This window comes from Phyllostomus hastatus, unplaced genomic scaffold (genome assembly GCF_019186645.2).
Source record: "Phyllostomus hastatus isolate PE091 unplaced genomic scaffold, TTU_PhHast_1.1 phas_contig_16, whole genome shotgun sequence".
NCBI classification, from domain to species: Eukaryota; Metazoa; Chordata; class Mammalia; order Chiroptera; family Phyllostomidae; genus Phyllostomus; species Phyllostomus hastatus.
The window spans coordinates 26,243,597-26,268,430 of record NW_025333643.1 but is presented as its reverse complement, the minus strand read 5'-3'; the positions used below and the strand labels follow the sequence as shown (position 1 = coordinate 26,268,430).

At 39.9% G+C, this 24,834-nt stretch overlaps 1 protein-coding gene across 9 annotated transcripts in view; it reads left to right on the top strand.

Annotated features, from left to right (window-relative positions):
* EOGT (EGF domain specific O-linked N-acetylglucosamine transferase) overlaps positions 1-24,834 on the top strand; it is a 56,587-nt gene that overhangs the window by 24,174 nt on the left and 7,579 nt on the right. For 8 of the 9 annotated variants that reach the window (XM_045832445.1, XM_045832443.1, XM_045832444.1 and 5 more), the window contains 7 exons: positions 6,892-6,995; positions 12,910-13,002; positions 13,901-13,972; positions 14,094-14,180; positions 15,068-15,136; positions 20,665-20,726; positions 24,605-24,724. In XM_045832445.1, the coding sequence (XP_045688401.1) occupies positions 6,892-6,995; positions 12,910-13,002; positions 13,901-13,972; positions 14,094-14,180; positions 15,068-15,136; positions 20,665-20,726; positions 24,605-24,724 (607 nt within the window). The remainder of the gene's footprint in view (positions 1-6,891; positions 6,996-12,909; positions 13,003-13,900; positions 13,973-14,093; positions 14,181-15,067; positions 15,137-20,664; positions 20,727-24,604; positions 24,725-24,834) is intronic. The other variant, XR_006784931.1, reaches the window with a different exon arrangement.

Sequence of the window (24,834 nt, the reverse complement as noted above, 5' to 3'; positions counted from 1 at the left end):
GGGCAAAAGGATATGAAGTGACTCTTGAGAAGAGAATTCATTTTTAGTGTCTGGTCAAGGGAGAAATACTAAGAGTGTGGAATGGAAACAAGTTGTAGCTAGAGAGAGAAAACCAAATTTGAAATGAAAATATTACAAGGAAAGAGGAAGGTAAGATGGGCTAAGAGAAAGGAGGGGCAAAATATGTGGATTGAAATACACTATAGTATAAAATCTAGTGACTTATTGTATACAAATTCGCTGGATAAGAAATGAATGTTATAAAGCTATGCAGGAAAGAAAATATCACATATCATGAAGGAGACGATAGTGGCTTCTGTATCGGTAGTCTCTTGTGTTTACCACTGTTTTTTTTCTTTCTGTGTCTGTCTCTGGTGATGTCAGATGTTGACCCTGTCTGGCCTTAGCCTGCTGGATACTTCCAGTGATGTGCTGTCACTGGCTGTCTCTTTCAATTGTTAATATGATAACTCTGCATTCAGCAGTCAGATTTAAGCCCCATAGGGTGGGGCTGAATCCCTCCTGCAGATGTTTCCCCTCAGGTAGCTGCTGCTGCTTGGAGGTGCGTGGACTGCTTGAGCAGGATAATTGCTGTGTATCAGGATGATTGTTGTCTCAGCACTTGATCCCTGCAGCTACTTTGTCAGTTCTCTCCCCAAAGTCTCTGTCCCCAGTCTTTCCTCAAGTTTCTGTAGTCCCCTCTGTCCATCCTTTGCCAGTGATCTACTGTCTCTGGCTATTTCCTTTGGTTGTTTGTCTGGTCATTAGAACTCAGCAGTCAGGCTTAAGCACCAAAGGGCCAGGGCAGAGACCCTCCTTAGGTTGCGGCCATTGCTTCCTCTCAGGCTACTGCCACTGGGAGGGGAGTGATCTGCCTGAGCACAAAGGCTGCTGCTGTCTAGGGCATGACTCAGTACTGGAATCCCAGGGGCTATTCTCTCAGTTCTCTCCCCAAGGCCTCTGTACTCAGTCTCTCCTCAAGCATCTCTAGTCCACTCTGCCCCTACCTTTGCCTGAGCCCTGGATAAGTGGCTGCAAATGAAAATTTGTGGGTAGGCCCTTTAAACAGCCCTTGCATCTCCAACTGTCTGTCTCTGGCAGAGAGCAACCCTGCTGCTTTTTCCACTGGTTGTTATCTGTGTACTTTTTTGGCTCTGGTGTTCTAGGCTGGGTATCCTAGCTTAGGGTTTAGACCCCAATCTTCTTTGGTGGATCCAACAGGCCGCTTAATTATCCCACTGGCGCTGACACCTGTGAGTGCCCAGCCAGCCCTCTCGAGTCTCTACCAAGCTCCTTACCAAACCGGTTGTGCCGAAGCTGGTTCTGTATGTCCAAAGTTATATGCTTCTCTCTGGCTATTGCTCAGTTGTTTGTTCTGGATGGTTTCTCCACAGTGAAATTATAACTCAAGATTGGTCCTGGGAGGAGGTCAGTGTGACTTCCATTCACTTCTCTGCCATCTTTTCTCTTTCCCTGAAGGGCTTTCAATACTTGAGTATTTTAGAAGAAACCTTTATATTTGTATCAGATAACTCAATCGGAATCAAAAGGTGAGAGAAGAATGTGTATATATACTGTTGTAACTAAATTTATCCCATCATCTTTCTCTAATCTCTTGACGTAGATTGAGCCTCATTAGAACTTTTTTCAAAGTAAAGCAATTTGTATACTGTGGGCAGGAAAGGAATGTCTATGACCTCATTTGACAAACTTTCTGATATTGTTTCCATGACTGATATGAACTTAACATTCCTCTGGAAGATGGGTTTGCCATATATTCTTGGGAAAAGAGTAGAAATTACAATGGTTTTCCCATTTATGCATATACCATCTTATTCTCAACCTACAAGCACAATTTTAACTTTGTGAACTATTTGTCCTGCAGAGGAGAAACATGAATTGGGCTACACTCCTGTTCATTACAAGAGGTGAGGATTACAATGCCACACCATATCAAAGTTTTGAGAGGCTGGGCTTACAGTGAATATTTCAGAATTGATATAATTTATTGATCATATTTTTAATGTGTTCTGCCTCTGAAGTCATAATTCTTTTATTTATTTATTTATTTTTATTTAATTGTTGTTCAAGTACAGTTGTCTCCATTTTACTCCCTCCATTGCCCCCCTACTCCAGCCATCCCTACTCCCCACCCTTGATCCTACCCCTCTTTGGTTTTGTCCATGTGTCCTTTGTACATTTTCCTGAAAACCTTTCCTCTTTTTCCCCCCATTACCCCTCCCACCTCCCTCTGGTTACTGTCAGTATGTTCTCAATTTCAGTGTCTTTGATTATATTTTGCTTGCTTGCTTGTTTTGTTGATCAGGTTCCACTTATAGGTGAGATCATATGGCATTTGTCTTTCACCACCACCTGGCTTACTTCACTTAGCATAATGCTCTCCAGTTCCATCCATGCTGTCTCGAAGGGTAGGAGCTCCCTCTTTCTTTGTGCTGCATAGTATTCCATCATGTAGATGTACCATAGTCTTTTGATCCATTCATTTACTGATGGGCACTTAGGTTGCTTCCAACACTTGCCTATTGTGCTGCTGTGAACATTGGAGTGCATGGGTTCTTTCGAATTGGTGTTTCAGGGTTCTTAGGGTATAATCCCAGCAGTGGAATTGCCGGGTCATCAGGCAGTTCCGTTTTTAGTTTTCTGAGGAAATTCCATACTGTTTTCCACAGTGGCTGTTCCAGTCTGCATTCCCACCAACAGTGCACTAGGGTTCTCTTTTCTCTACATCCTCTCCAACACTTGTTAATTTGTTTATGATGGCCATTTTGACTGGTGTGAAGTGGTATCTCATTGTGGTTTTATGAAGTCCTAATTCTTAGATCACAAAGTATTACATTCAGAAATCAAACGAATTTAAGTTTTGAAATGAACAAGTAAAAATGCTACGTTTGCTGTCCTGCCTCATTTTTAAAATATGCAAATTAAAAAGGGTCAAAGAAAACATTGATCCACCTGTAAAAGGGTTGAATATATGTGAATTGCTAAACTTGTGAAGATACCTAGGCAATAATGTATGTTAAGGGGAGTAATTGGCAAGGGTAGACATGCTCCATTTCTTTCCTATAGTTATAACTACATTTTTCTTCTGCCTTATGCTGTCTTCCAGTTTTCCTTTTCATAATAACTCTTACGTTGAGAGAATGAGCATACTGAAGAACAAGAGTCGTGAGGGAGTACAGTTCTTGAGGATGGAGTCTGAATTTTCCCCTCCCTTAGAAGTCCTCTTAACTGCATGTGCTCTTCTATGTGTGCTGCATCCCTCAGTACATGTTGTGAACCTGCTGCATGACACCTGAGAGAACTACTATGCACCATGGGCTAACATGGGAAAAAGGCTCTGTGCTAGAATAGAATTTTCTCTTTCTTGTTTATTTAAAAATGCACTCTTTGTCAAGATCTCTCTGGATGAAAAAAGGAGCCCCTCCAAATATCCATCTAAGGTACCTGTCTACAAAGAACTGAGTATTTTTTAGCTCTTATTTTCTGGTACACAGTATGATTGTTCACTGTGAGAATAAAGTCAGAGTAGTTCATGATATCTGCTTTTTTAAGAACACTGTTTTTCTTTTAATAAACATTTTTTCATCTTTAATGTGCATGTTTTAAATGTCAGTTCCTAAAATTTCATCCTGTTTAGGTTTGCACATTTCTAGGTTGAAAACTACACCTGAATTAGGGGTTGGGAACAGAGGTAGGGCCGGGACTGCTTGGTTTCTTTTTAATGATGACCTTGGGGAACTTTGGCTCTTCTCTGTCTGTCCAACCCAGCAGGATCTAGCTAGTCTTTATTGTTTCACTGTGTACCAGGCCCTAGCTAGGCAATTTTAGATAATCTTTGCATTTCTACTAACAAAGCTGGCACCTAAGTATAAGGATTTCATGTTTCTAGTAGAGAAGCTTAGGGATTTTAAGAACTTACCTGAGAACATGGTTCATGAATGGCTGAGCTGGGATTCAACCTAGTTCTTCTACTTACAAAGTGCATGCTCTTTCAATTAGAACATGAGACATACAGCCCTTTTATTTATTTTCTTTTTAAATATATTTTATTGATTATGCTATTACAGTTGTCCCATTTTCTCCTCCCCTTTATTCTCCTCTGCCCTGTACCCTCCCCCCCACCATCATTCCCCCAACTCAGTTGATGTCCATGGGTCATACATATAAGTTCTTCAGCTTCTTCATTTCCCATACTATTCTTAACCTCCCCCTGCCTATTTTGTATGTACCATTTATGCTTCTTATTCCCTGTACCTTTTCCCCATCCTCCCACCCCCTGCTGATAACCCTCCATGTGATCTCTATTTCTGTGAATCTGTTACTGTTATAGTTATTTGCTTAGTTCATTTTTGGTTTTGGTTTTGGTTTTGTTCTTTTAGGTTCAGCTGTTAGTTGTGTTTGTTGTCACTTCACTGTTTGTATTTTTGTTCTTTTTTTTAGATAAGACCCTTTAACATTTCATATATAAGGGCTTGGTGATGATCAACTCCTTTAAATTGACCTTTGGGAAGCACTGTATCTGCCTTTCCACTCTAGATGATAGCTTTGCTGGAAAGAGTAATCTTGGATGTAGGTCCTTGCCTGTCATGACTTCAAATACTTCTTTCTTTTTGAGAAATCAGCTGATAGTTTTATGGGAACTCCTTTGGAGGTAACTGTCTCCTTTTCTCTTACTGCTTTTAAGATTCTCTCCTTATTTTTAATCTTGGGCAATGTAAATATGACGTGCCTTGGTGTGTGCTTCCTTGGGTCCAACTTTTTTGGGACTCTCTGAGCTTCCTAGACTTCCTGGAAGTCTATTTCCTTTACCAGATTGGGGAAGTTCTCCTTCATTATTTTTTCAAATAAGTTTTCAATTTCTTGCTCCTCCTCTTCTCTTTCTGGCACCCCTAGGATTCAGATGTTGGAATGTTTAAAGTTGTCCCAGAGGTTCCTAAACCTCTCCTCATTTTTTTGAATTCTTTTTTCTTCGTTCTATTCTGGTTGAATGCTTATTTTTTTTTTCTTGTGCTCCAAACCGTTGATCTGAGTCCTGGTTTCCTTCCTGTCACTGTTGGTTCCCTGTACATTTTCCTTTATTTCACTTATCATAGCCTTCACTTTTTCCTCTATTTTGCAACCATACTCAAACATTTCTGTGAGCATCCTGATTCCCAATGTTTTGAACTCTGTGTCTGATAGGTTGGCTATCTCTTCATTGCTTAATTGTATTCTTTTTGGAGCTTTGATCTGTTCTTTCATTTGGGGCATATTTTTTTTGTCTTGGTGTGCCTGTTATATAGTAAGGGGCAAGGCCTTAGGTATTTGCCAGGGCTGGGCAACCCACATTGTGGAACTGTGGCACTGTGTGTGGGGGAGGGGTCTGAGAGGGTACAATGCCACTTGCTCAGCTGTCAGCTGGCTTTCAGTCACTTCCTCCGCTACTCACAAGCAAATTGGGCCCTTCTGGTGCTGATACCCAGGTAAGTGGTTTTGTGACATTCTAAGACCCTGTAAGTCTCTTTAATGACCTCTCCTGTGAGGCTGGGATTTTCTCCTACCACTTCAACACCCACTGGTTTTTTGGCCCAGATGTTTTGAGGCTTAATTTCCCCTCACTGGATCCCTGGGTTGTGTTGTTTGTCTTGCTCCCCAGTTGTTTCTCCTGGTTTATCCATACGCAGATGTGGGACTGCCCTATCTGCCAACTGCTGCCTTGCTATGAGTCCTCTCCACCCCGGCTGCTGGCCTCCATCCCTCCTACCAGTCTGGATGAATATTTTTCCTTTAACTCCTTGGTTTTCGGACTTCCATACAGTTCTATTTTCTGGTAGTTCTGGTTATTTTTTAATTTTAAATTTGTTGTTGACCTTCTTTTGGTTGTGCTAGGAGGCATAGTATATCTATCTATGCCTCCATCTTGGCCAGAAGTTCCTAAATACCCATTCAGCCCTTTTAAACAATAGTTGGCTAATACAAGGTACAGCAGAAGATGCCTGCTTGAGTGTGGTTGGTAGGGTAATAATATGGGTGTAATAATTTATAGTTTTAATTTGAACATTTCACTTAAAATGTCATACAGTGTGCTTGAGTATGATATTATTACACAGAATTACATGCTTATGATTTTGTAATAAAACAGGGGTGTTATTTGTGCCAGACCCTGTTATTTTCCCAAGAAGCACGTTATAAGTAGTATTTAAGTAGGAAGAAAATACAGGAATGGAAAAAAAATGCCAAAACCTTCATAGTTGCTGTCATTTTCAATAATTCTGTGATGAACAGGTGTCGCCTAATTTATTTTTAAAACTAAATGGTCCTAAAAAAATAACAATTAGTCTTCATGGCCCTATAGTTCTACCTAATTCTGAGCTAAATAGACTTCTGTTATTTTTTGTTCTGGAAACTTAATGATCAATTGTTAGTGTATATGGAGAAATCCATTCCTGATTTCTAAATAACCAATTTTATTTTTTTTGAAGATTTTATGTATTTATTTTTAGACAGAGGGAATGGGAGAGAAACAGGGGGAGAAATACCAATGTGTGGCTGCCTCTCATGTGCCCCACACTGGGGACCTGGTCTGCAACCCAGGCATGTTCCCTAGACTTGGAATTGAACCACTGACCCTTTGGTTCTCAGACTGGCATTCAATCTACTGAACAACACCAGCCAGGGCTAAATAACCAATTTTAAAGTGAATTTTTGAACCCAGTCCATCTGTAAATTGAGGATTACCTGAGTGTAGATTATTTCACATTTGGAAAAACTATTTTTTTCTCATTTATTTCAACTAAAAGCCCATCACATGATAAATAGATATAGAATAAAAATTGTATAATTATTTGTTTTTCAGGGTTAATTAACATAGACTTCTTTTCACAATGCTAGGTGTTAACATGTATCACCACTTCTGTGACTTTGTCAATCTTTACATCACTCAACACGTCAACAATTCCTTTACTACAGATGTGTACATTGTGATGTGGGACACGGTGAGTAGGACTGCTCTCTGCTTCAGCTCTGTCCTTGCTCAGTAAATCTGTGACTCTGAGGTGGTGAAGTGTAATTTTCTAAGACACAGACACTTAAAGACTCACACATACATCTATTCATGTGCAGATGAGTGGGATCTGTCTATGTGTATGTACATGCACATATATACATGGGGAGATACTGTGTTGGCCAAAAAGTCCACTTAGTTTTTTCCATAAAATAAAAGTCATGTTATTCATTTTCATGAATAACTATTGATTTGGATATTTTGAGTAGATTGGTTGTCTCCTATTGGCTTCTAGTGGGTAGAGGCTGAGGTGCTGCTAAACATCTTCCAATATATGAGAGCCCCACAGCAAAGATTTATTTGGCCAAAGTATCAATAGTACCCAGAAACTTAGCAAACTACTTTTGACACATTCAGTCAGTCATAGCACCTTCTCCATACACTGTACAAATCTTTTTTTTTTTGCATTTTTGTTGCATTTTTGTCTTTCTTGAAATAATAAAACAATATGCTGAGAATGTTGCATATTTTCTTCCATCTTCAATATTAAAATGGCTACACAAAAATTCACCAATTTGATAACATTTTTTTAAATGCATCTGATATGATAGCTGTCACAATACAGTGTAAGAAATTGTGTTGAGTGAAGTTAAAGACAACTAAGTACTACTAAGGCCATTGTATGGAAAAAACTAAATGAACTTTTTGGCCAACCCAATACATGTGTAGGTTTATACTTTCATTCTATGAACTTCAGAGTGAGGCCATGGAAGATTTCTTTGCTCCTTTGGGCAGGTGAATCTCCAAAGACCAAAGTCCCATCCTTTGTGTTTTTCTGAGGGAGACATAAGAAGACTGTCATTCCTTTGACCCCTGTGACCCCTGCATGACCCTCGTGGGGAGCACTCTTGTCTTTACCATTTGACTTTGCCTACTTGCAGTTTCCCATTGCTGCCTGCTTGATGACAGCTGTGCCGTATGGATGCATTCACTATACGTGCCGAGTCCTGGGTGTGCACATAAATACTGTACCTGCTATTTGCTTATTTGTTTTTAGTGCTGTCTTTTTTCCTTCTCACTCTTTCCCTTTTTTTTTCCCTGTTTCTTTCAATACTGGCCTATGTACCTGCCAAGGTAACCTACCCCCACCAGAGTTGCCCAAATGCACACAACTGTGAAATGGGATAATTGTAGTCTCTACTTGAGTGTCATTTTGAGAATAAACCATATAGGATATGAATAGTCAGAGTACCCGACACATAGCACATGTGCTTTGAATGTTACTGTGACAAAGACAGTGATAAGAACATGTGGTTTATATTGGGTTGGCCAAAAAGTTTGGTTTTTCCACAAGATGGCTCTAGTAGTGCTTAGCTGTCTTTAACATCATTCGAAACAATTTTGTTAGATTGTATTATGACAGCTGTCATATCAGGTGTATTAAAAAAAAACTAACCCCTGGCTGGCGTAGCTCAGTGGATTGAGCGTGGGCTGTGAACCAAAGCGTCACAGGTTTGATTCCCAGTCAGGGCACATGCCTGGGTTGCAGGCCATGGCCCCCAGCAACCGCACATTGATGTTTCTCTCACTCTCTCTCTTTCTACCTCCCTTCCCTCTCTAAAAATAAATAAATAAAATCTTAAAAAAAAACTTACCAAGACTGGTGAATTTTGTGTAGCCCTTTTAATATTGAAGATGGAAAAAATATGCAATATTTTTGGTATTTTGCTTTATTATTTCAAGAAAGATAAAAACACAACTGAAATGCAAAAAAGATTTGTGCAGTATATGGAGAAGGTGCTATGACTGACTGAATATGTCAACAGTGGTTAGTGAAGTTTCGTGCTGGAGATTTCTTGCTGGATGATGCTACCCAACTGGTCAGGTAGACCAGTTGAAGTTGATAGTGATCGAATCCAGACATTAATTGAGAATAATCAATATTATACCATGTGGGAAATAGCCAACATACTCAAAATATCCAAATCAATAAAATTATTGGTGAAAATGAAAGCTATGTCTTTTCTTTTATGGAAAAAAACACATGGACTTTTTGGTTAACCCAATAATACACATGAGAAAGGCTGCCTAAACTGGGAAGTTGAAATACCAACTGAGAAGTCATGTAAGTTTCAACTAAACATTCCAACTCACAGGACACCATTCGCCCCCCTCTTGGCATAAGTCTGTTTAGAATGATCTTGCAGGGGAACCACAGCTTGCTGGTAGGACAGGATCAGATATTTTCTCTGGAAAGAGTCTTTCTAGCAGCTCACATAGTACAGCTCAGGTGCAAGGACTAGGGATCCGCCTGGGCAGGTACAGGTGCCTCATATCCCACAGGATGTCCCTAATGTCTCCTGGGACAACTGCATTGGCAAAGACCCTAGAACCAAGGAGACAGCCAATTATGAGAGTCATTACACCCTTTCCCAGTGATTTACCTATTAAATATCTTTTTCTTAAATCATAGGCAGTGTTACCTAGAAGCACAGTGGACACATGCTATATTCATTTTCATAGAGCAGAGCTAGACAGCTGATTGCAGTTCCATTTCTTGTGCAGGAGGGAAATTGTTTTCCTGACATGTTTTTCATTTATGTGAAGCTCATAGTTGAGCTGAATAGGCAAGGTTTTATTATTGCCGCGAGACCTGTGGTTTGATGTGAAGTTTGATGAGAGTCGTTTTTTTATTCTTGGATGTGAATGCTGTCTTTAGTTTCCTTCTTGCATAGATTTACGTTTTTCATATCTTCAGTTTTGCTGCCACCAGTTTCATTTCCTCAAAATGTTTCTGTGAGCAAAGGGCACATAGTCCCTTTCTTTTCCTCTTTTTGTGTGCTTCTAGGCCACAGTCACTGGGCATCAGCAGCCCTGAATGATTAATTCAGGGTGTGGTGCTTTTTTAAAAAATTATACCTGTTGTTATCTCATCTAATGTTCACAACCCTTGGTGGACAAGGTTTTTATTAGCTTATTTCATAGATGAGGAAGCCAAGGCTCTGAGCAGCTGGTGGCTGTCCTCTAAGAACATGGTCAGCAAGGGGTGGAATCAGGGTTCCTGTGTAAGCCGGTTGACTCCAGATCTGTCCCCAGAAACTGCAGTGCTTTAGTGCCTCCCTAGAGTTCCCTGCAGAACCTGTTAAGTGGATGAAAGTTTTCTAGATACTTCCTAGAAGTTTCCTTGTATCTTGTATGCTTTTCTGTGCCTTCCTCAAGTAGACTGAGTTAAGCTGAGCTGACTTCTCCCACCCACCCTTCTCTGTGTCCTGCTGGGAGGTGTAAGCTGTTCAACCACCAGAAGCTTCTTGGTCACTCAGGTCACTGGGCACGTGTGGCAGGGCATTCAGACCCGGACTGGCCTGGCCCAGCATGCTGTGTGCCCTGCTGTTACCTTCCTCCTTTGCTGCTCTCTGTGCGTCCATTTTAAAGTTGTTTTCTTTATCAGTGAGGTCTTAGCTGGTTTCTCATTCAGATTCCTAGGACAGACAAATCTGCTGGGTTGCTACAGAATTGAGGCCCACAAAGTACTGGAGGTTTCCTGGGGACAGTCGTAAGGTGTTGTGTGACCACTGACACTTCTCTTTTCTGGTGAGTCCTTCAGTGAAGCCACACTGTGGCCCAGGCTGACTGTGACTCGAAGCCCTGATAGAGGACAATGCTCAGAGCAGTTCTGAAGGCCTTGGAATGAGCAGTGTGCCCAGGGAAGGAGCAGAGTGGTGGCTGTGGCTGCACTTCAGATCTTACTGACCTTTTACAAACTTCTCATAAAGAAGCCCTATAAGGACTTCCCTCTTGTCCTTACAAAATTTAGCAGTTTGGCCTCTCCCTTGAGTCACATGGCTTCCTCTGTGGGATGGGTAAGGCCACCAACCTCCTGAGATGCATTAAGGGACACTTCTACAGAAGAATTTCTGGGCATAACAGGGTTGCTGTTATTAACAGAATGAATAAAAGAGGAGATTGCTGCAGGATTTCCATATTTTCTTGTGCTGAGAAGTAATACAGCTTTATTATTATTTTTAATTAGGCAAGTAGTATCTGGTTATAATGAGTTCAAACAACACAGAAGTATGTAATGATTAAAAAAAATTCTTCCTCTTCTCTAATTCCATTTCCCTTAAAGGTAATTGCAGTTAACACATGAGAATGCCTTGTAAGACTTATTTTATTTGAATAAATATAAATATATCTGTATAGGAAATATGCTCTCTCACATTAATTTAATATGTCATGGACATTTAAGGTTATCATTTTCCATTGATATTCTGTTGGCTGCATGCCTCAGTACATTCATTCATCTCTGTCCCCATCTGGATCATGTGATGTTTGTTTCTAATTCTTTGCTATTTACTGAAATGCTGCAGTGAAAATCCTTCCCATGGACACATGCCTATATACCTCATCCTAGCATTTCTGCAGGACAGATTCTTGTAAGTAGAAATTCTAAGTCATAGGTTATGTGTATGTTTAAATTTGAGACAAACACAGGAGGCAGGAGGATATGTTCTTCACTATGAGACTAGAAAAAATTTTCTCCTTTCCCTGTGGCAGAGAATTTGAATTTGGGACATGGCAAAGCAGCTTTTAGAGGTGGTTGTTACTGAATATTACATGATTCCCTGGAAAAGGGATGAGTCAGGTTTCTGTATTGTATTATTAAATTTTTTTCCAAAGGTGTCTTGTTTTATCTGAGGTATTTTATCTCAAGAAACTGTCTAGTCACTTCTTTTAATTGTCCTTTATTTATCATTGAGCCAGACCCAGAAGATTGCACTTTTGGTGGTGTTCTCAGGGGCCTTTCTTAGAATGGCACTGGAGAGATATTGACGGAACTATTTTTTATCACCACATTTAACAATTCTCTGTAATTTTGAAATAACTCTAAAATGTATGATGTAAAATTTTTATAATCTGAAAAAAGTGCTATAAAGATAAAAAGACATAAACATAATCATCATCTATAACCGAGACTTTAATATTTCTTATTTCCTCCATTGGCTGAATTTTTCAATCTAAGTTATACCATTTTAAAATAAATTATTCTTATAGTTTGAAAAAAATAAAATAAAATAAAATAAATTGATCTACTTTAACTGATGGAGCATGTAATTAATTTCTGCTTTTTAAAAATCAATGCATTTGGTTAATGTACTAGAAGGAACTAATTCCCTCTGAGAGGCAACTGCTGTGCAAAGGTTGTGAACATGGAGTCTGGAACCACACAGACTGAATTAATCCCAACCCTGCAAACACACCAGCTCTATGATTTAGGCAAATTACTTAAATTTGTGTCTTAGTTTCCTTAATTGTAAAAAGAGGGTAATGATATTATACAACTCATTAAGTTTGTAGAGTGGTTTAATGTATTAAATAATGTCAAGTGATTAGAATAATGCCTGGAGCATAAGAACATGCAAAATGCTGTTATTATTATGATTTTACTCTTATTTCTAATGTTAATGGGGAATTATTAAGTATTAGGCAATGGTTAGTTGATTTCATACAGTTACACATTTTCTTGTTCTGAAATTTCTAAAGTAATTACCCAAATATCAGAGTGTGTACTAATGGTGATGTATGTATGTTTTGTGTGCATCTGTAATTTGGATAGAAAACTCCCAGAAAAAAAACCCCACAACTAGTTTTAGACATGAAAATACAAAGGGTTAGGATGGAAAGACAAACCACTTTTAGCAGACTAAGATTATAATTGTGATGATTATTTTTGATGAAATTACACCAAATAAGACCCAAAGTGAAAAATCTGTTTTTCTTCTATGAATTTTATGGGCTTGTTTAGGATCATTAGTTTTTGCACTAACAAGGTAGGTACATTGTTGCATTCTTGGAAAGCCATGTTGAATGACTTTATTGCTCTAACTTATTTTTATTTCCACTTTCAGAGCTCCTATGGATACGGTGACCTGTTCTCTGACACATGGAAAGCATTTACTGATTATGATGTGATACATTTGAAAACTTATGATTCCAAAAGGGTATGGGAAACTTTACTGAAATGTCTGTAAATAATTGTCATTACAGATGACTCACACATCAGATAAATACTTAGTGTGAGTTCCTATTAGCTATTGGGTTAGCCAAAAAGTCCATTTAGTTTTTTCCATAATATAAAAGACCCATTTTTCATTTTCACTAATAATTTTATTGACTTTGAGTGTGTCAGTTACCTCCAGCTATTGACTTCTAGTGAGCAGAGGCCAGGGGTGCTGCTAAATGTCTTCCAATGCATAGGACAACCCCACAGCAAAGAATTATTTGGCCAAAATGTCAATAGTACCAAGAAACTTCTCAAACCACTTTTGACACATTCAATCAGTCACAGCACCTTTTCCGTGCACTGCACAAATCCTTTTTTGCATTTCAGTTACATTTTTACCTTTTTTGAAATAACAAAGCATAATATACCAAAAATGTGTATTTTCTTCCATCTTCAATATTAAAATGGCTACACAAAAATTCACCAATTTTGGTAAGTTTTTTAAAAAAATACATGCTGATATGACAGCTGTCACAATGCAATTTAACAAAATTTTTTCAAATGAAGTTAAAGACAACTAAACACTACTAGAGCCATTGTAGGAAAAAACATAACAGACTTTTTGGCCAGCCCAATATTACCATTGATTTCTTACCTCTTAGTTTCTCTTTTGGTAACTGGAATCTTCATTGTTATTAACTTGCAGCTTTTAAAAATACTTTCTCATACCTTTTTCAAAAACATGAATTTCACTTGAGTGAAATAGTTTGCTCTTCAACATATTTTAATGTAAAATAGAGGTTAATTAAAATTTACTTTCTGTAATTATAAGTGCTGTTTTGGTGTGAAGGGTACATATTGTCTCTTCTAACCTTTTAATATACCTGTATTGTTAGGTTTGTTTTAAAGAAGTGATTTTTTCACTACTCCCTCGGATGAGATACGGGCTGTTTTATAATACCCCTCTGGTAAGAATCTTATCTGTTGCAAACATTCACATTTATAAAATTTATTCTTCATGTGTTTTAACATAACTTATATAACTAACCTCTGAAATAGTAATATATAAATATTCATTTTTTATTGTAGATATCTGGCTGTCAAAATACTGGATTATTCAGGGCATTTTCCCAGCATATACTACACAGATTGAACATCACACAAGAGGGACCCAAGGTAATGAATACACAGCAGGTCAAATAATGTTGTTTTATTCAATGTCATTTCATTATAACGTTGGTGAGATGCCATAGGAACTTAACTCAATTAGCCTATACTTACACTAGTTTCATTATACATTATTTCACTTAAAGTCACAGAACTTAAGAGATGATGTTAAGTGAGGACTTACTGCATTACAGGTTCCAAGGTGAGCTTGACTTTTTTTTTTTTTTAAGATTTTATTTATTTTCAGAGAGGGAAGGGAGGGAGACAGAGAGAAAGAGAAACATTAATGTGCAGTTGCTGGGGGTCATGGCCTGCAAACCAGGCATGTACCCTGACTGGGAATCAAACCTGCGACACTTTGGTTTGCAGCCCGTGCTCAATCCACTGAGCTATGCCAGCCAGGGCATGAGCTTGACTTTTACCCTGAATAAATATCAATACCACCTTTACAGAAAAAGAAATACTCAGAAGACAGTGAGTGTTTCCTGTATTAACAACTTCTGAACCAGAGTGATCTGAAATCAAATGTCTACCACCTATATGAAAGATAAACTAGGGATAGTGGAAGAATGTGCTTTTCTTCCCTTATCTTTTTCCTTTGTCATACCTCCCCTCCACTGCCAAATCCCCATCTGAGTCACACAATATCTGCTCAAAAAAATCTACCCAACCATCCAAACACAAGTGTAGTGAACAAGTTTTGTCTCCTGTGGCTAAAGTAAATGTATTTTTTTTATTCCCTAAGAGAACTGTGAAGGAGTAACGCCTTAAAAAAAGTTTCATAATGTATTCTTATTGTGTTTCATCTCTTTGTGAAAATCCCACTTTAGGTTCAGGTGTTCATTCATCTGTCTAGGCACATACAGCATCATTTTGCCTTTTCCTTTTGATTACAGGGTGGAAAAATTAGAGTCACCCTTCTTGCACGGAGCACAGAATACCGGAAAATACTAAACCAAAATGAGGTTAGTTTTTCTCTGTATTTTTAATGTCATCATATTAACTTTCTATAACTGGTATGCTTTAGTTTTTCACATTGCAGCGAATGTTTCCATTTGAAATTATTAGCCTTTAGAAAAGGTTATGTCCAGTTCATTTGTTAGATTTTTTTTTTTAATGAAAGTCTGAATTTTTTTTAAGATTTATTTATTTATTTTCAGAGAGGGAAGGGAGGGAGAAAATGAGAGAGAGAAACATCAATGTGCGGTTGCTGGGGGCCATGGCCTGCAACCCAGGCACATGCCCTGGTTGGGAATCGAACCTGCGATACTTTGGTTCACAGCCCGCGCTCAATCCATTGAGCTATGCCAGCCAGGGCCTTCATTTATTAGATTTTTATTGAAAGGCACCAACCACTTATTAAACTCCCAAACTGATTTCAGTAGCATCAACTCATAAATTATATTTAACTTCAGTAAGATCAGCATGTGTACAACAATGTGGCTGGAAGATGTCACAACAGTAAGATCTATTCCATAAAAATGTATCAAGAACTTTCATGTGCTGGGTCATGGTTCCGGGACTTGTTAGAAACAGAATAGGACCAGTTTACAAATTCCCCATTTTATTCTTCATTCCTCAGTCTTGGGGGAACAAAGGTGATGACTGCTATAGCCATTTCCTGCTGATAAGGAGACAGTAAGTCAGGGAGAGTGAAGAAAGCATAAGAAATATGCTTAGAATACTAGGCCCGTATAAGCAAATATCACAACCAGGAAAGTAAAACATGGTTCAAACCCAAATAAGAGCAGTTAGGATAGATAATTCAGTTTATACAGGCCTGGTACAAACTCCTGGGAGGAAGTAGTCTTCTTTCTAGGAGTCTGTGTCTTCTCTTCTTGGCCAGGTGGGGTCTGTTGCCCTGTTTCTTTTGAAAAGTAATTAACTAGAGGGAGTTCACAGACTCTGTTCTAATTAAGTAGTAGCTGACCATTGGTGTTGATTTTTCCAAGTCTTGAGGGCCAGATAAAGCAGCATCTAGAGATAGCACACATTTTATAGCATCTAATTTTTTTACAATATGCTTAAAGAAGGGTTTCCCATATAATATTTCATGCAGGATCAATGGAGCTTGCTTGTAGGGGACTACTCTTACCTTAAGCAGGGCAGCTGATAGAACCTTATTCCAAGTTATGTTGGTTTCTTTCTTTTTTTTTTTTTATATTTTCTCCCATTCCATGAGTTGTCTTTTCACTTTCTTTTTTTTTTTTTTAAGATTTTATTTATTTATTTATTTTTAGAGAAGGAAGGGAGGGAGAGAGAGAAACATCAATGTGGGGTTGCTGGGGGTTGTGGCCTGCAACCCAGGCATGTGCCCTGACTGGGAATCGAACCTGCTTTGATTTGCAGCCCGCACTCAATCCACTGAGGTATGCCAGCCAGGGCAAGTTGGCTTCCTGACTTACTCATCTTTTCAGTATTTTCTGTACACTGAGGAGTGCATGAAGCATGTAATTTCTGAGGGCCTTGCATCTTTTCTGTCTTTCCTGGGCTATGCCTTGTGGAGGTACCATCCAGCAATATTGTTTCCCATTAGTTTCTGGATTGTCCCATTCAAAGGCAAACAGGACTCTGGGGTATACAATAAAAGACATCTTTTTTAGTCCAGAACTATAAACTAGCAGAGGTCTCCAGATCAAGCTGTAAGCAAAGTAAAAGGATTTGGTGCCATCATATATATATCCTCTATAGTTTGGCTCTCAAGTCCTATACAAAACTATTATCCCCTGTGCTGGGTGTTTTTGCACTGGCAGGCTTAGAGTGTTATGTGGGGAGTGACATGGTCAGATTAATTAGCATTTACGAAAGGTGGTGATCTATGCTGACCAGTGTGGCTCAGTTGGTAGGGCCTATATATCCCATAAAGTGAAAGGTCACCAGTTTGATTCTGACTGGGCGTGTGCAAGAGCCAACTGACTGATGTTTCTCTTCCTCTCTTTTCCCTGCCTTCTACCCCTCTGTAAAAAATAAAAGAAAAAAGAAATGTCGCTATCTGTGGCTTTATACCTTCTTTTGCAGGTCTCTCCAAAGGGTATTTTTCAAATTTGGAATTTTATTACCTGGATGAAGTTTTACTATTAATGGGTCATCAGCTTGGCTTTTCCTGGCCTCTGTCAGCCCAAACATTTCTCTTACTTTCTGTAGAATTTATTCATGGATTTCTGTTTGAGGCTTGTCTTCCAGTTATAATAGCTCAACTTGGAGGGCACAGGCTTGATCTGGTAGGATATTAATGTTGATTTTTTTCTGGTGAGGAAATCTGGTGGGCATTTTGTTAGTGGATCTCATCCCAACAAGAGATGATATATTCAGGCATACGTAGAAAGTTGTGTTTTAAATGTGTTTTCTGCCCTGGCTGGTGTGGCTCAGTGGATTGAGTGCCAGACTGTGAACCAAAGGGTCGTTGGTTCAATTCCCAGTCAGAGCACATGCCTGGGTTGTGGGACAGGTCCCTAGTAGGGGGCACGGGAGAGGCAACTGCACATTGATATTTCTCTCCTTCCCTTCTTCTCTCTCTAAAAATAAACAAATACAATCTTTTTAAAAAAGTATTTCCCCTACATGACATTTGAATGGCCGAAGGAAGGGTCCGTGGGAGTGTTTCCCTCCCAACAACTGTAATAGCTATGGTTTTGGGGGAGGAGGCCTTGTTTGATATTTAGGATAGAACATGTAGCTTCAGTATCAGTTAGAAAGTCTATGAATCTCTGTCCCACAGCAGTTGTCACCCAGGGTTTGTTGTTTAAATGAAAGAACCTTGAGGCTCCCCAGGGCCTGCCATAGCTGGTTAGTAATGGGCTTATCTGTGGGGACTTCCTTCCCCATCCTTTCCTGCGATTAGGACATTCTCATCTCCAGTGATTCTCTTATTTAAATATGTACAATGCTGTGGCCCTAAATGGGGACAGCCCTTTCAGTCAGCAGGCTCCTGGGGTTTTGCCCATGGTTGTTTGTTTCTTGAGCAAGCGCCTTCCTGGATCTTGATTGTATGCTGGTAAGTGTTGAGGTGAGCACTGTAGCTTATTGTATCATGTCATGTTGTGAGCCTCAAAAACTCTGTCAAGGAAGGTGCATGGGTGCTTCTTGGGCCCTTGTTTGGGCCCCTCAGTTAAGTCCCATTACCAGGCATCCACTTCTGCTGGGCCAGGGATGGCATGACTTGGTGGATCCCAGGGGGTTGGTGTGGGCCTTCTTGCCCCTCCCATTCCTGCATGGAGCTTGGAGCCCACGGCCTGGGCTTTGCCCTGGGGCTGGCCTTGGCAACACCCCAGCCACAGCAGGTACCCAGCCTGACGCTGTCCAGGTGCTCTACTTTCTGTCATGTCTCTTACCTGGCAGGCTTTTCTCTGAGTCATGTCTTCAGTATTCAATTGACAATGAAATTTAAACGTATATTGCAATAATACTTAACATTTTAAGATAGCAACTAGAATTATTTCTTTACTTGACAAATCTTTCCATGTAATTTTAGTATATTAAATAGGCCAAATTAGTTTAAGAAAAATTTTTATAGGGAGAAAGAGAACAAATCTTTGAGGCATTACAGGGGAATAACCCAAATCCATTTTCAGGTTAAGAAAATGTCTCCTTTTAAAACCTGGGCCCTGGGAAGTTTGTCAAACATACTTGACCAAAAAATTGTATATCACTATGAAACAATATTAAATTGCCCATTTACCCAAAGTGACAATAAAAGGTATCAAACATATTGGTAACTTAGATTAAGGGTTAATGACTTTCCACTTTGAAGATAATTAATATGGGGCTTCTGTCTGAACTGACTGCAGAACTTGGGACTGAGTTCAGTGCCCTTGCAGAGGGTTTGAGGGAGTAGGTGCGACACACACACACACACACACACACACACACACACACTCACGACTGCACCCCAGGCTGCACTCTACAGCGGGGACCCTGTGGCTGAGCTTCAGTGATCACCACATAGTAGCTCAGGGCCAGGACTGGATGCCAATAATTGCTGCGGTCACCTCCCTCAGGGAGGGCTGAAGAGGGCAGCATACACAGCCTTAAATCTCCACAAACTTTGTGAAACAGAACAGGGCAGTAGATTAAGAACTCTTCCAGTCAGACATCCAAGACCTGGGACTGTGCCTGACACAGCTTCCCAGGGTGAGGCTCTACTCCACAGTCCATGAGGCTTTAGACAAAGAGGTGACTCAGCCACTATTTCTTTACCCAAAAGTGAAAGTAGAAAGTAGGCCATTGGGGCTGGAGCTTGCCATCAGCTGACAAAGCCTGTAAGTGGCTGTTCTGGTCACTTTCAGGGCCTTCGGCAGTTGTCACAAGGCCTCTTGCTTTCTGGTGGCCAAATTGTCACCGAGCCAGGGATGCTGCCTGACATACACAGGAGCCAGTACTGTGACATCTACTTTGGAGAAAAAGAAAGGCAAAGAGATGGGAGGGAAGGCTCCGGGTTTGGGGTGGGATTTTAAGGGGTTTCAGCACTGGATCTTCTTGGAAGATGGGCCTTAACTTCTGAAAGGTCCCAGTCTTCAGGTACCAGTCACATCTGATCCTTCGAATGGTTCCATGGGGTCAGTTAAGGATTCACAGTGTTAGTCATAGTGGCATTCCAAAGTTGAAACTTTGGTTCTGGGCCTTGTTAGGAAAGGATCTGTAGGGGCTTTGCAGTTACAATCCTGGGAAAATTACTTAACTTCTCGAAGCTTCTGGTGTATCACTTATGAAGTGCACATAATAGTAATATTTCCTTGGTAGGACTTTTATGAAGATTAAGTGACCTAATCCTTAAAAAATGCCAGCATAATTTAAGTGCACAATCAGTGATGCTTTTGTAGCCATCAATGTTGTGCATTCTGTGTGCCACAGATGCAGGACACAGGTGCGGGACATGGCGCATATGTTTCTGAAGAGCAGGAGCCACAGTGTTGGGTTAAGGTGGCCTAAATTCTGAAGGATTCGAGAGCCATGGCTATGATTTTAATAATAGATTAATTTGCTTTTTTACTTTATATATGCTAAAAGAATAATTGTTTTTCTGTATAGAAATATTGAAAATGTTTTCCTGCTAAGAATTTAGTATTTTTAGAGGATGAGGCCCAAGGTGCTAATGGTTTATTTGAAATGAGATAATGGATAGAAAAAAATTCTTAACATCATGTCTGGAACAAAGTGCCCAGGAAATTACATGTTGAAACTTGAGGGAATAAGTAGCAAATGGTAATAATAACAGTTAACATTTAGTGAACCTCTGTCCAGAGCACTTTGCTCCCCTGAACTTTCTCCTTTTAGCCTCATGACATCCCAGTGCAGCATAATTTTTGGGAGGCAGTGTGTCCCAGGGGTGGAGCCAACATTTGAACTCAGTTAAGGGTTAGTAGAGCAATAGACCTGAAGGATATTTAATACGTGGAAAATATTTTGTATGAGAAATAAGAAATGTGAGGACTCAAAGAAAAATAAAACTATAGAGAAGGAAAAGAAATTTTAAATGTTCCTGTTATTTTCCCAGCTTGTAAACGCACTGAAAACGGTATCTACATTTGAAGTCCAGATTGTCGATTACAAGTATAAGTAAGTAATCGTGCACCCTCGGGCAGAAGCTGTCACCTTTTTTTCTGGATGAATTAATGGAAGATAGAAAGGATTTTTCAAACTGGAGTTGTTGGCGTTTTAGACCTGGAAGGGACAAGCAGACACCAGCAGTGAATGAAGTGGGCAGGTCAGGGCACAGGCATGGTTGCTCTTTGGCTGTTGGGGGCCTGATGTTGTTTACCATCTCATTTTTCAAGAGGAATGATGAATCGTATTTTCATTTGAAATGTCTGGATTTTTACATTGGCAACTAATTCTGAATTTTTAAAAAAGTTGTAGACCTATAAATTTGCCCTATTAACTCCTGGGTTTCAACTTTTGACCTAAAATTAGTTATGTTGTGAATAATTTGAGGGTCATAGAACAATATGAAAGTTTTAGAAATCTTATAAAACATTTACACTGCTATTAAAATTCTGATACTGTAACAGGGTGCAGCCAAGAGGGGGTCCCCAAATAGGGATTTGGAATGGGGTCCAGAACTCAGGGTGTCCAGGAAATATTGGGATGTCCTCACCCCTCCCCGCACAGGTGTGGGTTGGGGGAAGGGACACATGGAGCAGGGCCATTGAGAGCTGTTTTGCATAGCAACAGCTTTGCAGCTAACCTCTGGTGTGGTCATTTAACATATTTATAACCTTTAACTGGTGTTAAATAGCTGTGGCCATGCTCTGAGCCAGTGGGGGATGGAAATAACTTCCCCACCAAGACGTAACTGGGGGGCAGGCAGGTCCCTCAAGTTACAGCACCTGCATGGGAGCTTAGAAAGGATTGGCTCCATGACACGGGGCCACGCATGCCCAGACCCACGATGGCAGCCCAGTGAAGCTGGAAGGATATGGGAGTGCTGGCAAGTGTAGCCAATGGTGAGAGGCATCGGAAATGGGGCTGCAGAGGAGTATTGGTGGGGGGATTTAAAACCCAGACGAGGCAGCCATTGTGCAGGGAGAACCACATGGCTTTGCCAGAATGGGAACTCCTATGACCCTAGGAGAGAGAACCACTCGGTCTTTAGCAGAGTGGGGACCCCTGCAGCCCTGTGAGAGAGAGAGAGCCACTCGGCTTTGCCAGAGTGGAGACCCCCACAGCTTTAGAAGGGGGAACCACCACCCGGCTTTAGCAGAGATCCCGGTGACACAGCTGATGGTACTGGGAACCGAGGGAGGCCTACCAGCCGAGACAGATTACTGGGAAGAACCGGGGGCTGCCTTAGCCATGGACTTCCATTTCTTTTCCTGAGATACGGTACCCCAGACTGGCCAAAGGGGGGAAGGAAGGACTGTGTGTGTTTGTGGGTGTTTTAAGGGACTTTGGGATTTTGATGAAGACATTAGGTGACTACTTTAAGTTTGTATAGCATTAAATAAACATTTCCTTTTCACAAATCTTTGGCATTGAGAGATGTCTTTCCTCTGGCAGCAGACATAACAAACCTGGGGCGTTCCTTTTGGTAATAGTATATTGTCCAAGCCCCCCACCCCCCACCCCGTTGTAATGTAACAATACAATTAAAAAGCTTCACAAGACAGAATAGGCCTGTCACTGTCTAGCTAACCTCTGTTGATATAAAAACAGTAATGCCACAAAAGCAGTGTGTGTACCTGAATGGAAAGTCAAAGCTACATAGAAAGGTCCAAAGGAAAGGTGAAAGCTTTGTCTCCCACCCTCATCCACCCACAATCATCATCTTGTTTTCCAAACTGAATTTTATGAACAGTTTCTGTGTTAAAAAAGAACAAGTGTACATTTACCAGCATAAGGGTATCTAATGTAGACAGGTTTAAACTTATCAGTGTTGCATCTCACTCATCACACATTCATTCTTTCACACAAATCTTTATTGGGGTCCTGCCATGAGCTGGTCATAGGCTTTGAAGTAGGAATGCAGTCATGTGGCTAGTATGGCTCTTGTCTTGAGGACTCTAGACACTAAATAAAAATAAGTAACAATAATTGATGCGGACCCCGCCTCGTGGGTTCCTCGTCATTATGGATGAAATATGAGACAAATTCACATGGACTACCGAGTTCTGTGGAGGAAAAGGGACAGCATGGCTTTTCTCTCAAGGGGAGCAAAAGCCTTGGCCCTCACTCCAATGAGCTTTTATTGTCTTACTGGGCACATTACAAGAAGGTCCTCATTAAATATGCATAGGCTCACTTTAGTGGTTACCTTATACAGAAAACAAAGGAGAGGATGCTGGTAATCACATCACAAAAGAGGGATATTTGCAAATGAAAAGGCAAAAGTAGTTGTACCAGTTACACTCATCCTTGGAAGGTTTAGCATGGTTTTTAGGAAGTTGCTTTGCAGTAAATGTTATCAATTCAGGGTGAGGGAGTTTTAGCAAAAAGCAAGACTCAGTGGCCTAGGTACATTGCAGGCCTGATTCCCCACAGGAGAACCTATCCGTTTCATGGGTCCTGTGCATCTCCTGATGGGAGCTGGACCCATGCCATGCAGAATGGTCTCCTACAAGTTATAAAGAACAGCGACCCTATATTGAGACTTATTATTATGCTTTGCTTTATCTTATCTCACTCTTCCAACAGTCCTGTGAGGTTGGCAAAGTTATTCTTGTTTTATGAATTTTACTGTGCCCTGGCGACCACCCTCATTGTCACATGAAGAAATATAGCATGCAAGAAGTGGCCAGGCATTGGGCTAACAGAATGGAGGAGCGGAGATGTGCCCCTGAGGCTTTGCTATTGACTGGGTTTCTCAGATGAAGGAAAATGATAATAAATTCAGACCTTCCCAATTTGAGGATCATGTTAGTAATGTAATCACATGGATATTGGTGATGCCTGAGCCATAGACATTTTCCATAACTGGCGATTCTCTGCCTATATTCACCTGGATGGTGTCCTATCTTTCCCTTGCATCAGTGGCACTCCTAGGGAAACTGATGCATGTGTACCTCATGTGAGACACATGGTATCATTGTCTTCCTTTCTTTGTGTGGGTGCGGGATTTTTGTTGTATTTTGAGAGGCAGATCTTTAAAGAGAAGGAACTGATTAAGAAGAAATTTACTTTCCCTTCTTAAGTTAAAAATAATCTTGATTATTTATTTTTCTCTAGTTTGGGTAAGTGGGACTGGGAGGTCTAATCCCATTATGTTTGTGTTATCCTCATTCCAGCATTTCTTCCCAGACTCACTTTGGTGAACTTTTTGGCATCAATTTTAGTTCAGATTTTCACATCTTTTAGTGTCTTGAATTCAAAGAGCACTTTTACAGTCTTAGCATGCATAAAATTGTGGATTAGTCTGTTGCAAAGGCAAGAAACTGCTTGGTTGTATCGAGATAATTTAAGTTATTCAGATGACATTGAATATAAGTCAATTCACACAAGGAGGAATTAATTTCCTATTTTAAAAAACCACTTTATCATCTTAAGTAGTTTCTCGTTTAGTGCAAGTATACCATAACATCTTTTCAACCCTTGCTAGTTTCACTTTTTCATAAAGAGAAAGCAGGCATCAGGCTTAGAGCTTTACCTTGAAATAGTATTTACTTAGATTTGAATAATACTTTTTAGTTTGATTATATCAATTTGTATAGTTTTGTTTGTCATATGTTAATGGTTTTCCATCTAAGATGGCTATAAAAGTTTCCTTCTAAATTAAATACACTTAGGTTTTTAAAAAAGAGTTTACTTTAGAAAAATGTTAAATTATTGAGTATTAAGTTATTAAATACTGGAGTAGGCTTGAAATGGCAAAAAAACATATGGTGAATGTGATTCAGTTGGGAAAGACACTCATATAAATGTTTTAACTATGAGTCATGAGCTCAACTCAACTTAGTGCTTTCTCCTTTTTTTCTGTCTTTTGTTGTTTTGTATGTACACAGGGAACTTGGGTTTTTGGATCAGCTAAGGATCACCCACAACACAGATATATTTATTGGAATGCACGGAGCTGGTCTTACCCATTTACTTTTCCTGCCAGACTGGGCTGCAGTATTTGAGCTGTAAGTGTTTGGGGGCAGTTTTACATTGAGTCAGCTACCTCATAATGGTCTTTCCATGCATGCTGAGTCTTTTACTAAGAGAATCAAAAGACTCAATATTTAATCATTCT